Source organism: Nothobranchius furzeri, chromosome 19 (genome assembly GCF_043380555.1).
Source record: "Nothobranchius furzeri strain GRZ-AD chromosome 19, NfurGRZ-RIMD1, whole genome shotgun sequence".
NCBI classification, from domain to species: Eukaryota; Metazoa; Chordata; class Actinopteri; order Cyprinodontiformes; family Nothobranchiidae; genus Nothobranchius; species Nothobranchius furzeri.
In genome coordinates this window covers 9,390,464-9,404,657 of record NC_091759.1, presented here as the reverse complement: position 1 = coordinate 9,404,657, position 14,194 = coordinate 9,390,464, and the positions used below count along the sequence as shown (strand labels likewise).

The 14,194-nt window shown below is 42.3% G+C and overlaps 1 protein-coding gene across 11 annotated transcripts in view; it reads left to right on the top strand.

Annotated features, from left to right (window-relative positions):
- The window catches only part of rims2b (regulating synaptic membrane exocytosis 2b), a 36,170-nt gene that overhangs the window by 2,188 nt on the left and 19,788 nt on the right, over positions 1–14,194 (top strand). For 10 of the 11 annotated variants that reach the window (XM_054745035.2, XM_054745040.2, XM_054745039.2 and 7 more), the window contains exons 3-6: positions 2,295–2,327; positions 2,481–2,582; positions 2,929–3,139; positions 3,347–3,492. In XM_054745035.2, coding sequence (XP_054601010.2) covers positions 2,295–2,327; positions 2,481–2,582; positions 2,929–3,139; positions 3,347–3,492 — 492 coding nt within the window. The remainder of the gene's footprint in view (positions 1–2,294; positions 2,328–2,480; positions 2,583–2,928; positions 3,140–3,346; positions 3,493–14,194) is intronic. The other variant, XM_054745037.2, reaches the window with a different exon arrangement.

Below are 14,194 nucleotides of genomic sequence, written 5' to 3'. Positions count from 1 at the left end.
TTTCCTCCTTAATAAACCATAATATCATTTAAAACTTCATTTCATGTTTACCCAAGTTATCTTTGAAACATTTAGGTGACAAAAAAGCAAAGCAGAAGAAAGTGAGCGATAAAAACTTCTTCACAGCTCTGTAGTTTGGTTGTTGACTTATAAAATCACACAAGAAGACATGATGCTGTCTCCTCATTTTTATATTTACTTTTAAAAACAAAAACTGGCAAAACTCTAAGTAGCTGCAAATAGAAACGCCCTTCTAAACAAACTAGCAGATGGCTCGCCCTAGATGTTTCAAACTCCAGGAATTCCAAACAGTTCCAGCTTCTCTTTTATTTTTGTCTTGTTAGTCTGTCATGCCTTCTGTGTTTGCTTTTAATTTAATGAAGTTTTCTGTTGTGTTTTTCTTCATTTTGTGCGAGAGCTGCTGAAGTCAGATGGGAGATTAGACAGTGTGATGCTTTGTTCCGTTTGTTTTAGGTTTTTGATCTTTGCATCTTTGTCACTCAGATTTTCTGCTCAGTGCTTGAATATTCCTGCAAACAGCCTGATCTGTGAAAATAACACTGATCTTTAGAAGCTCCTTTCTGAACATCATCACAACCCTTTAGCCGTGTTTCCACCATAGAAGTTCTGGGAAATTTCTGGGAAGGAGAAAAGTTACGGGGAGATAAATTGAAGCTCAGCAGAGTTTTATACCCCCCCCCCCCCCCAAGGCGCTTCACAGTCATCCACCCATTCACACGCCTTCGAGGATGAGCTACGATGTAGCCACAGCTGCCCCGGGGCGCGCTGACAGAGGTTGTTTGTTGGTTGTTTGTCAGTGTCTGCTGATGTTATTCCCTACTGAGTTGCAACCAATCAGCACGACTTAACCACAAGTCCCATCCGGAGACACTACTGGACTGTCTCTGAGTCCCTACACCAGGTCAGGTACTCCACTGGTTACTAAAATGGCCCTTTTGGGCCAGCCTGGTGAAATGGAAGCACACGCATGGTGCAAAGATCTGGTAAATTTCCCCAGAAATTCCGACATTGGAGAAGAGTCTATTCAAAACTCCCCCTCTGATCTTCAGGAAGTCTTAGACCATCAGACGTTTATTATCTGAAACTGGAACATTCTCTTTCATCCCTAAAAATATCGCTGACCTCTAGAACTCATCACAACTTATACAAATCTTTGACCTCACTAACCAACACAACTAGATGTCTGAAATTATCGGTCTACCATTATTATTAGACGATAATAGCACTAATAGAAAGTATCAGAAACCATCCGTATTGGTGTTGTCTCTTTTAATGACATAACTTTTCATACATGGACATACAGTGATCCCTCGTTTATCGCGGTAGATGCGTTCCAGACCTGGCCGCGATAGGTGAAAATCCGCGAAGTAGGGACACCATATTTACAGTATTTATTTAACAGGTACGTATTCAGTATTCAGACTTTTAAAACCCTCCCTTTACATAGTACTGTATTTTACTTGGTTTTTTTATAGTTTTATTACAAAAAGTGCATTTTATGATGAAATTGATGAAAAAAACAGGAATTTCTTGATATTTCGCATAGAAAAATACTGCGAATCTGCAAATTTCCCTTGAATAAGGCTCCAAAGAAAAAATCCGCGAAGTCGTGAATCCGCGATAAACGAACCGTGAAGTAGCGAGGGATCACTGTACTATAATCAAACTCTTCATCTACATCTCCTCCCACTCAAAATGTCAGAATGTGACAAATCGGAGGTATTGATTTGAGATAGTTTTGTTTGTTTGGCACAACTAGTCTAACTTAAATTGTAGTAGTTGTCATATTTTGCACAAACTATGAATGATAGCAGACATGTGATGTTAGTTACCTAAAATGATTAGTTTTTATATATAAGGGGGGACCCTGCTTGTATTGGTATAGAATGACTTAACAAAAAGACTTCCTGATATCCAAGACCTTACTGACCATCAGAACCTCCCCCTTACCAGCAGAACCTTCATGCATACCAGTAGGATTTGACTGGCTGAGGTTTGGTTGCAGGATGATTTTTAGCCAATCAGGCACCAACAGAAAAAAAAGTCACATAATTATGGAAAAAACAAGTTCAGATGAACTTCAGCAGCTTGTTCTTTTTCAACGTTTTCCATCATTTCTGATTATTTTAATTTTCAATTTCAGTTCATTTTCTTTTCTGATAATGTTTTTTTATTCTGCTTCATCATCATCATCATCATCATCATCATCATCATCATCATCATCATCATCATCATCATCATCATCATCATCATCATGGCGTTTATGTCTGCAGGGATCAGGAGGAATCAAAACCTCCCCCGGCTTCGTGAGTACCTCAGTCAGACCTCCAAAGCCTGTCCTGGCCACACCTCTCTTTACTCATTCAGCCACTTTCTGTTTCCTAAACTGCTCCCCCCCTGCCCCCCACCTCCTGGTGAACATGCTACCTGTCAGCTGACTGTCTGTGTTACCTGGACAGGTGGAATCCATTCTCAGGGTTCAGTCAGTTGGTCAATAATGTTGCAGCCAATGTGTCCGAAGTTCTGCAGGTTAAAAGTCCGACTGACAGCGAGTCACAGACGTGAGTAAAACCTGGACAAGGTGAACTGATCTGAGGTCTGTTTCACCTGAGTGGCTCAACTCTATCTTTTGGCTATCTCAATATTTTACCGGTGAAGCCAGAAGGGTGGATATACAGCTAATCAGAGCCGGTGTTACAATATGTTATATTTTATGATGTTTTTTCTGCAGAAGTCTGAGTTTTCAGGCCTGACCTTCTCTTTCTGCCTCTTTAATGGGTCTGACGGAACTGACAAAAAAACAGGAAACCTCAAAATTATTGATTCTTTCAGGCCTCATTAGAATTTAGAGAAGATTTTATCTTCATGCCGGCATCTGATCAGTCCCACTTTTCCTCTTCTTCACAGGAAGTTGCATCAGCAGTTTGAAATGTATAAAGACCAGGTGAAAAAACTGGGGGAGGAGCCTCCTGCAGCACAGACTGCAAGGGCAGAGTCTCCCACCTGTGGTATCTGCCACAAGACCAAGTTTGCTGACGGCTGCGGCCGAGCCTGCTGCTACTGTCAGAGTCGCTTCTGCGCCCGCTGTGGTGGGCGTGTCCCTCTGAGAGCCAACAAGGTCAGTCTGTTTTTGTTTGTTTATCTTCTCGGGTTTACACACAAGATGCAGCTTCACTTTTCCAGAGAAATCATCTCAGCAGGTCATATTTATTTACACTTAAACCTTCAAAATAGTATAAAAAGAAACAATAAAATATTTTAACATTGATATTTTTGATGAAAACTAAAGATCTAAACATTATTGTGTGTTGGATTTGTGTTTTAGGTGATGTGGGTGTGTAACGTGTGCAGGAAGCAGCAGGAGATCCTGACTCGATCGGGGGAGTTTTATTCCAGTGCATCACCTCCACACCTACCTCTGCAGGGGCATCCAGGGGCCATGGGACCCCTGAGTAATGGAGCTACAGATCAGTGAGTGTTATGTGTTTTTAAAGAAGTCCTTCACATATTTTTAATGCATGCGCAGTGGTCTCTAGTGGGAATGGATGCCTTGTAAGTCATACTATGCGAAAAAAAGGTCCAGAGCGCATGTTTCAGGATCTAGAAGACGGTTAGATCACTGACTCAGTTTGCTTTGAAACGTTGATGTTTTATTTCTACAAATAACACAAGCCTGAAGGAGTTCTGCCGTGTGGTGGGATTGCTAATGCTAATGGTTAGCTTCTGCAAGTCAAGACAGTCTCAGCTCTTTCCTGGACGCTAAAACAACAACGCGAGTCAAGTTAGGTGATATTGGCATAGATCTGTCAGGCTTTTCAAATCCTGGAGTTTCACTGTCTGTTTTTAATCAGAAGTTAATGCAGGAAGTAGATGTATCGTAATTTTCACGTTCAGCCTGCATGAAAAACCAAGAGTGACTGATCATTTAAAAAAATTAAAGGTATAAAATGGTTTCTCATTGAAGAACGTCTGATTTGTAAGCAATGCTATTGTTATAAGAGGGGGAAATGAGGTTGAGGGTATTTTACCCTTGGTTATGTCTGCCAGATGTTACTGCTGAGTTGAAAACTTTACTGGAATTTTGATGTCTGACTCAGCAATAATGAGATCACAGAGATGCATTTACAATCAGACCCCTGATCCAACACACATGCAGATCCTGTGTCTATTTCCCCCCTATCAAAAACACACCCCTCACACACAGACACACAAAGTAATCAGATTAACAGATTAATAATCCTACAGCTCACTGGGGATTATTGCCGCTACTAAATACAGCAGGCTAACAGAAGCTAACAACAGTGATGTAATTTTATGGAGGGCGGAGTCAGAGGGATGCTGTGGCTGCTGGAGGAGGCGTGGTTTAGATCTGAGTGGGTGTGGCATGAGTTGCGCTGGAGCTGTCAGTTATAAACCTGCTGAGTGTGTGAAAAATGTATCAATGAGTCGTGTGTCGAACCAACATGATGCTTCAAACTTTCGAAAGCTTACAGAAAAACAGTAAGAAGATTTTTACTTCTCTCTCTGACAAAAACAAAACAAAAATTATTGTAATTTAATCTGTTTGAAGTATCTATGTGACATGTGCATTGATGAGCACACACCAGATGAGATCAGTGCATGTAAGTACACAGCTTATGTTTTCTATTCTCGGTTATATTTAAAGCAATGTTTATGGTCTTAGTTGCAGCTCAGCTTGTTTTCAGTTGCTGCAAAGCTACATACCTGATGAATCAGCTGTCAGTCATGAAGTATTATGATAGTACTAGTATTAGTTAAAATGCAAATTCACAGGTAAATATAATTCCATGCAATTAAAAGTCTTTAAAAAACACTTCATGAGCACATGTTCTGCATCCTCATGTAGATCACCTCTTTCATCAGCAGGTTAATAACGCATATTTATCACTAGTCCATTTTTAAACATGCATTAATTTGAACTGAAAACAACTATTAAACAAAAAAGTTGGTGTGTGTGTGTGTGGGGGGGGGGGAGATAACATTATGTATAAAATGATTACCATAATATTATTATTGTTTTAGTATTGTTCTGACTTCTCCATATTTTATAACCTTCATTAGCTCAAATTAATTAAAAGAAGGAAATTTTTCTTTTCTTTTATTTCTTTTTTTGAGCACTTCAAAGAGTAAGCTTGTCATGGTCTGCGTCTGCCCCTTCCTTCATGTGCCTCCTGGTGTTCTTCATCCCTCTCTAGATTCACTTCTGTGTCTCATAGTGCCCTCATGTATCCTTTGTCTGTGTCTCTATTATGTGTCTTCTGTTTGTAGGCCTTCTTATCATTCCCTCAGGACCGGTGTTCATTTAGTTATCCTCTGCCCCTCCAGTTGTAGCTCCAGCCTCTTGTTTTCCCCAGCTTAGTGTATGTGTGTGTTAGTGTGTGTGATTTTATTGGTGTCAGTGTGTGTGTGTGCATGTCTGCCCCCTCCTTTATGTGTCTCCTGATGTTTCTCCATCCTCTCTAGTTTCCCTTCTGTGTCTCATAGCGCCCTCATGTGTCCTTTGTCTACGTCTCAATATTGTGTCTTCTGTTTGTAGGCCTTTTTATCATTCCCTCAGGTCCGGTGTTCATTTAGTTATCCTCTGTCCCTCCAGTTGCAGCTCCAGCCTCTTGTTCCCCAGCCCAGTATATGTGTGTGAGTTATTTATGTCTCTCTGTGTGTGTGTGTGTGTGTGTGTGTGTGTGTGTGTGTGTGTGTGTGTGTGTGTGTGTGTGTTAGTCCTTCCCGCAGCCTTTTAGTTTGGATTTGTAGTTTTAAGTTTATCTGTCCTCCCTGGGTTCTGTTTCCCCATTTAGGTAATTATTGTCACCTGCCTTCCCTCCAGCCCTCACTCCACACACCTCCTTCCTGTTCCCTTAATTACTCCTCCCTGTTATTTAAGCCCTGTCTTGTCTTTGTCTTGTGTCGGTCCATTGTGGTAATTCTGTCAGTCTCTCGTTCCTAGTCTCTAGCATTTTCTCGTGTCTCAGTTGGATCTCCGGTTTATTTTGGATTTTGGTCATTTTTGGACTCTGGCTCTCTGCCCTGGATTTACTCTTCGTTTCATCCTTCAAAAATAAAGGATTTAACTTTACATCATCTCCGGCCTTGTGTCATCCTGGGTTGCTGCATATTTGGGTCCTAAACATCCCCAAAACGTGACAAAGCTCTTATTTTTGAACTATGACCGATAACTTTGAATTTCGTATGCAGGCTAAACGTGAAGATGGTCTTCGACCCCTAATTCCTGCATTAGCCACTGATAGAAAACAAGATAGGACAGTGAATCATTTTATTGTTTCGTTGTTTTTATTGTTTTTACAGTTTTTACTGTTGTGTTTTATATATTGTTCTTATTGTTTTTACCTGCTATTGATGCCTTGTTTAGATCCTTATTGCTTTTCTTTTTTTATTGTTCCTGCCTGTTCAGCACTTTGGACAGCTCTCACGCTGTATTTTAAATTGTGCTATAGAAAATAAAATTGGTATCGTATATAGTATGGGAAAACGCCCAGGTCAGAAAAAGCCCCGCACATCTACATCACACTGTAAAATTAATGGGTGAGTCCATTAATTCATGGACTCACCCATCTTGGTTAGCAAATGGGAAACTCTGTTGTTGATTTTGCATCATGGCGAGAGCAGAGCACGTCTTGGCTAGTAGGAGCGAACTGTTAGCATTAACAACTTCACAACATGGCAGATCTCATGGCAGGCTTGCGGTATTTGTGGAGATAAAACATCAAAGTTGAAGAGCAAACAGAGTCAGTGGTAGAGTTACTGTTATCCAATCAGAGGTGAGGTGTCCGGATATAAGGAAAGACTTCATATCCTGCCGTCTACTGATTCCCTCTTCTCTGGCTGAAGCAGGAGCACCAGGGATTAACTCCTACAGAGGTTGACTCACAAGGCATTCACTTAAAGACCCACTGCAAATGTGTTGAAAAAAATAGTGACTTTAAAGAGTTAATGTGAATTAAAAATATTTATTTAGTTTTGTGTTATCTATTTTAAATCTATAAACCATCAGTGTGTAGACGTTTGTGTAATCTGTACATGTTATATTCCAAAAAATTAATAATTATTTAGATTTTGGGAAAAACTGTTTAAATAAAAACTGAAAAATATTCATTTAGATAGGGCTGTCGCAGTTGAGGAATTCGTCCTGCGGTGATTCAGGGTGGCTTAATATTGCGGTGTGCGATATTATTGCAGCCCTTTTTTTTATTGCAGTACTATCTAAACATACTGTTTACACATTTAAAAAAGGTTAAAAATTGCCGTGCCTTCTTTTATAACACTTTACTGAATGCAGATCAAAGGGCAGTAACAACACAGATCGCAGTAACGTTTGTTTCTCCGACAGTCGGAGTCCGACTGAACTTAAAAACAACAAAATTCAGGAGGTTAAACTTTTAAATGCAAATTTGGCTGCAGCATCTAACAAATAAGAAACAAGTCCCCATTTTGTTTTGTTGTTTAAAATCGAGCATAAAAAATTACATGTACCGGGCGCGAGCGCGCCGGGGGGGGGCACTATCATTTCACTTTCACACACACGAATGACGGTGATTTATAGCTCGGTCAGTCCTTGTTACCTACAAGGAAAACCAAGGAGGATGCATTCCTCCTGCAGGTAGCGAGTGAGCTCCAGCTCGGCTCAAACTCTCTTCAGGACGGTTGCAGAAGCAGTGCTTGTCCGGGACTTCAGCAGGTCTCAGAGCGTTTATTATTATTTTTTTGCCGTTGGTGGCAGCTCTGTCTCGGCCAAGGACTCTGGCTGCGCAGCAGCTGACGTACTGAAAACCAAAGTGCTCCCAAAGGAGCGAAGTAACGTTTCGTGTTGATACCAGTACAGCCAACCTTCTCAACATGCATCATTGAGTTGAACCAAGTTCAGTAATCGCGGTGACCCATGATGCAGCGCGGTGGGTTTCTTCATATTGCGATATTTCATTTTTGCGGTTACCGCGACAGCCCTACATTTAGATTAAGAAAATAAACACAAATATATATCTTAAATCCACAGCACAATATCATAATTTACGTGTCAAATAATACAACCACAAACACTGTTGGATCTTTATTATTATTATCATTATTTACTTTTCTGTTATTTATTAACATACTATTTTATACATTTAGTTACTTATTCCATCTTATTCACATGAAGGCTTCATATTTTAGCTACTCACACACACATCTATGGGTGCACTAAAGTTTGTCTCATGGAACGTACATGGAGCTGGCTCCATAGAGAAAAGAATAAAGATTTTTGATCAGCTAAAGAGAGTGCAGCAGACGTAATATTATTACAAGAGACTCATAGATCTGCCACATCCGCAGATGAACTTAAAACACCTGAGTTTCCCAGCATGTTCTCTGCCTGCTATAACTCTAGGCAAAGAGGTGTAGCTATTTTAATACACAAAAACATCAATTTCACAGTATTGGACACAGTCTCTGATCCAGAGGGTAGATTTATAATGTTAAAAATATCTGTACAGAACCAAAGCTTATGTATTGTCAGCATATACTGTCCAAATATTGATGACCCTCCATTCTTTCATAATTTTTTCTCTGTACTCTCTGAACACTTGAACTGTCCACTTATACTTGGAGGCGATTTTAATTTTTGGATGAACTCTTTAACAGACAGGCTCAGTACAGCTGGGACTCAGCGCAATATGCAATCCACTAATATAGTTAAACAGTACATGAGTGATTATGGGCTTTGTGATGCATGGCGATCTCTTCATTCTAACCGTAGAGAATGTACTTTTTTTTCACACGTCCATCACTCATTCACGTTTGGATAATTTTCTAGTCAGCAGCTCATTGTTGGCTGACATTTCAGCCACTGAGATACACCCCATCAGTGACCATGCTCCGGTTTCTTTAACTCTGGTAAACAAGAAGACAATCCCACCAAGCAAAAATTGGAGGTTTAATACATCACTGCTTAAAGACGAAGGTTTTATAGAATTTTTTAAAAAGGAGTGGGCTTTATATTTAGAACAAAATGACCTGCCTGGAACATCAGCATCTGTTCTGAATTGGAATGTTTATTATGTGAAGTGCCTTGAGATGACTCTTGTCGTGATTTGGCGCTATATAAACAAACTTGAATTGAATTGAATTGAATTCTCTGGGAGGCAGGAAAGGCAGTGATGAGAGGTAAAATAATATCTTTCTTCTCATCACATAAGAAAAAAACTGAAAACAAACGTATTCAGGAGTTAGAGGAAATCATCAAGTCTTTAGAGACATCCACAGAAGAAGAGTTAATGAGCAAATTACATGAAGCTAAATTAGAACTTCATGGAATTATTGACAAAAAGACACAATTTTTAGCACAAAGACTACGAATAGAAAACTTTGAACATAGTAATAAGTCAGGTAAATTTTTAGCTAGCCAATTAAAAATAAATAAAGAGAAAACTACCTTATCTGCTGTTAAAGACTCAACCGGGAATATAGTTTATGACCCTGGAAGCATAAACAACACTTTCAGAGACTTTTACCAAACTTTGTACTCACCACAGATAAACCCATCAGATAATGAAATCAATGAGTTCCTTGACAGGATAACACTTCCTAAATTATCAGACAGCCAAGTTACAGTCTTGGACTCGCCACTAACATCAGCGGAGCTCCAGGAAGCCCTTAAATTCATGACTAATAGGAAAGCTCCAGGTCCAGACGGGTTTCCATCAGAGTTCTACAAAGAATTCTGGATCATTCTGGCTCCAACATTTTTCAGAATGTTGAGGGAAATCGAAGAGAGTGGCAGATTACAGCCAAACATGAACTCAGCCATTATTAGTCTCTTGTTAAAACCAGGCAAAGACCCTGCATTCCCTACCAGCTATCGCCCAGTTTCTCTTATTTATGTTGATCTCAAAATAATTTGTTAAGCCCTGGCAAAAAGAGTAGAAAAGGTAACCCCTTCATAATACACCCTGACCAAACTGGTTTCATTAAGGGTAGACAGTCATCCACTAACTCACGTAGATTACTTAATTTGATAGATTTCTCTTACAGTAGAAACATAGAAACTAGTATATTATCTCTAGATGTAGAAAAGGCTTTTGATAGAGTTAACTGGAAGTTCTTATTTGCAACTTTACATAAATTTGGGTTTGGGAACTTCTTCATAAACATGCTACAAACATTATACAGTTCACCAACTGCACGTGTCAGGAAGAATGACCAAATATCAGCTAGCTTCTGTCTTCAGAGGGGGACCAGGCAGGGATACCCACTCTCCCCCTCACTGTTTGCTATCTTTATTGAACCACTAGCAGCAGCAGTTAGGCAAGTAACAGGTATTAAAGTGATAAAGTGTAAGAAAATAGAACATAAGAGCAGTCTTTATGCAGATGATGTTTTACTCTTACTCTGGAATTCTCAACCCTCTCTCTCTCATTCAATAGAACTGATAAACTCTTTTTCAAGAGTTTCAGATTTCTCTATAAACTGGTTAAAATACACAGTTCTACCAATTAATTTCTCTTTTGTCAATTTACTTAATACACAATTGGAGTCAGGGAATATCACATACCTAGGAATTAATGTCTCTCCAAAGTTGGCAGATCTAACCAAACTAAACTACATCCCACTTTTAAAGAAAGTGGAAGATGATCTTGCAAGATGGAAATCCTTACCAATATCACTCATGGGGAGAGTTGCTACAATTAAAATGATGGTCTTACCCAGAATAAATTACTTATTTTCAATGATCCCAAACAAACCACCAGCTGACTGGTTTAGATCTCTGGACTCCTCAATTACCAAATTCCTTTGGCAGGATAAACTTCCACGAATTAGCTTAAAAACGCTTCAGAAGACCAAAGACAGAGGAGGACTGGATCTACCCAACTTTTATTATTATTTCTTAGCCAACAGGCTGCAATATATACCAAGATGGTTGCAAGATAACCCACTAAATGAGTCTTGGTTAGACATAGAAGAGACACTTTGCAATATGATAGAGCTTTCAGACTTACCATTTATTAGCTCAAGCATAAGAAAACATGAAGGCTTCAAAAGTATTAGTATCAGCACCTCTCTGACAGCATGGTGGGAGTATCTAAAAATGACAGAGTCTTCACTAGTATCATGCAGACTCACACCTATCTGGAATGATCCTGATATTTTGCAAAATAACAAAATAATGAATCTTCCGGACTGGAAAAATAAAGGAATCCTATAACTGGAACACATATATGAAGGATTGGACTTCATCCCATTTAATAGAATAGTCTCCCAATTTGGAATAGATAAGAATAGCTTTTTAGAATATCACCAAATTAAATCTGTAGTCAAACAAAAATTTAAGCTCAATAAAATAGAATTACAAACACCACCAAGGGTATTTGACTTCTATAATCTCAAACCCCCCAAACTACTGTCTAAAGTATATAAGACACTGTCCAAAATAGACGATAGATCCACCTCCCATTTTTCAATAGGGATTGCTATTCTATCAGTCAGCGTTGACCAGAACTTCTGGTCCCAAACTTGTTTAAAAACTTTTAAAATGATCCTACACAGAGTACACTATACAGGTCATCGGATGTTCAAGATGGGGTTTGTTTCGTCTGACACCTGTACACACTGCACAAACAACATTCCTGACAATTACTGTGGTCCTGTCCACCTGTCCAGGAATTTTGGGGTAGAGTATGTGAGGATCTGTCAAAATGTCTGAAATGTCATATTCCAACCACCCCCTCTCTTTGTTTACTGGGAAACCTGGACGATGTCCCGACTGAAACATCTTTGGTTCACGTGGTTCTGACTGCTATATGCATCGCTAAGAAAACTATCCTCATGAATTGGAAAAATAGAGAAACTCTCTGCATTAACCAGTATAGAAACCTTTTGTTAGATCATATTACACTTGATATAGCCTCTGCTTCCACTTCAGATCAATCTCTCTGGGCTCCTTTGATCGGTTTCATCACATAGCGAGGATGGGGGACCATTGATGTAGTCCTGCGGGATGATGTGGGTGGGGGGGTGGAGGGTCTGAGTTTGGAGTATCCGGATGTTCCCTGGAGGTGGGTTCACTAGGGGTGTCTGGGACTGGGGGGGCCGTTACCACCCTCTGGAGGTGCTTGGGTTGCCTCGGGGAGTGGACTACTGGCGTTAGTGAGTGGGGCCCCTTGGAGGTCTTGGCGGCGGCCATGGGTCACTGTCTGGCATCTGCATTCCCCCTGGGCGGGTCTGGGTGGGGGCCTGGGGGCTCGGGGTGTGGGGGTGAGCGGGGCCTTGGGGGTCGGGTCCTGACGTATGCTGCCGGGAAGAAGGCAAGAACATGCAGCAGTGCCTGGCCCGGGTTCAGGGGCCTCGGGTAGACCTAGGCTCCTCTGCTGTCCCATCACAGGGGAGGGGGAGGTCCAGGAGGGGGAGGACCCAACCTTACCTGGATGTCCTACGTCTTATATATTCTGGAAGTTGTGCAAATGCAGGGATGGGCATAGATATTCTGCTGGGGTGGGGCTGGGTTGGTGCCCTCGGACTCCGTGAGGCTCTGCAATGCTGTTGCTTTGGGCCCTGGCAGGATGGGCTGGGGTCTCCATGCCCTGGGTGGCATTTTGACAACAGAGGTGCCTATTGGGGCCAGTGGGGGAGCTGGCTCCCTGGCGGGCTAAGCCCAACCAGCCATTCCTCCCCATCCCCACATATTTCTCTCCTCCTGCTCCCTCACATCATCACACAAACATGCAGATAGGACCTTGGGGGGTGGACAAGTCAGGGAGTGCGGGTATGGACCCCATTTCCGCATTCCTGTTGCAACCTGCCCCCCCCAATTTTATTTGCACCTTATACACTTCCACCGACGACATTCCACGCAAACACACAGGGCCTTGGAAGTGAGCACATTCAACGGCACTTGGCAGGGGGATTTCTCAGCCTCCTCCCGAGTGCCGGTACCTACTTCCAATTTTAAACTGCACTTAAACACCGGGGGCTGTGGGTGCAAGTGGGGTGGTGCAGTGGCATCAGCTGGCATAGGCCAGACAATGCCCGCACTGCCCGCTCACCGCAGCCATGGAATACACCTCATCAGCATTCACTAACACCATATTGGAGCAGGTGGAGGGAGACTAGGGGTGTTAGCACACCTCTGTTGTCGCTTGGCTTCCTGGGGCTGGAGGCTAGGAGGGAGATCTGGCCGTCTGATTGGGGTCTGGGGTGGTGGGTTGCTGTGCTCAGCGTTGGGCGGGGGAGCCTGCTCATCAGCACCCCCAGCAGAAAGGGTCGAACTCTTGGAACCGGTAGTGGTTTTACCCCATGTGCAGCAGTACCGGGACCAGAGTGAATAGGGTGTGTATGGGGAGCATGAGTGGGTGTCCGGCGTGCATTTTAGTAAATCTTTGTTTGAATGTGTATGTGTGAGCATGAGGGAGGGAGTGTGTGACTGTGTTTGTGCATGACTGTGTATGTCAGGTGTGGCCTTTGACTCCTCCCTTCTCCTGGGACTTCTTTTGGTGATATAGATCTTCATCTTCCCTCTCCCTGCCACACCTGGTGTGGGGTGCGGTGCCTTGGTCTGCCTGGGTTGTGGCTCCCGGGTCACAGAGTTTAAGATTTTTGGCATCTGCCTGACCAATCCCAGTAGCTGCCTGGTGGGGTCTGGGTCCTTGGGCTCTGCTGGGTCCCCGGCGGGGGTGGTCGCCCCTGGGTCTCGGGTCATTGGGTCCCGGGCTCGGCCGGCTAGGGGGTGGGAGGCTGCAGGTGGGCCTGTAGGCTTGCCGCTGATATCTCCCGGGACTCTGCCGGCTGCTGGTTGTGACCCCCCGGGGTGATCCTCTGTGCCTCTCGAGGAGAGCGGGGGCCTTTCTGGTCGCAGTCTACCTGGATTTCCTTGCTCTGGGGCAACTCCTGGATCTCTGGGACTTGGAGCTCCCTCCGTCTTCTGCACATCTTTAGGGGGCAGATCTGTGGTCCCTCACACTCTCTATTGGACACTTCTATAGAGAAACCTTACATAAACAAGCACGTGTACACACACAGGTGCTCACATGGTGCTCTCATAAGTATGGACTTGGGCACGTTCAACACAGGTCTTAAGGCTATGGCGGGCACTTAATGGACTGTGATTTATTATCGTGTGATTGTTCAGTTAAACAATGTTGATTGTATATTTCTTCATCAAGTTGAT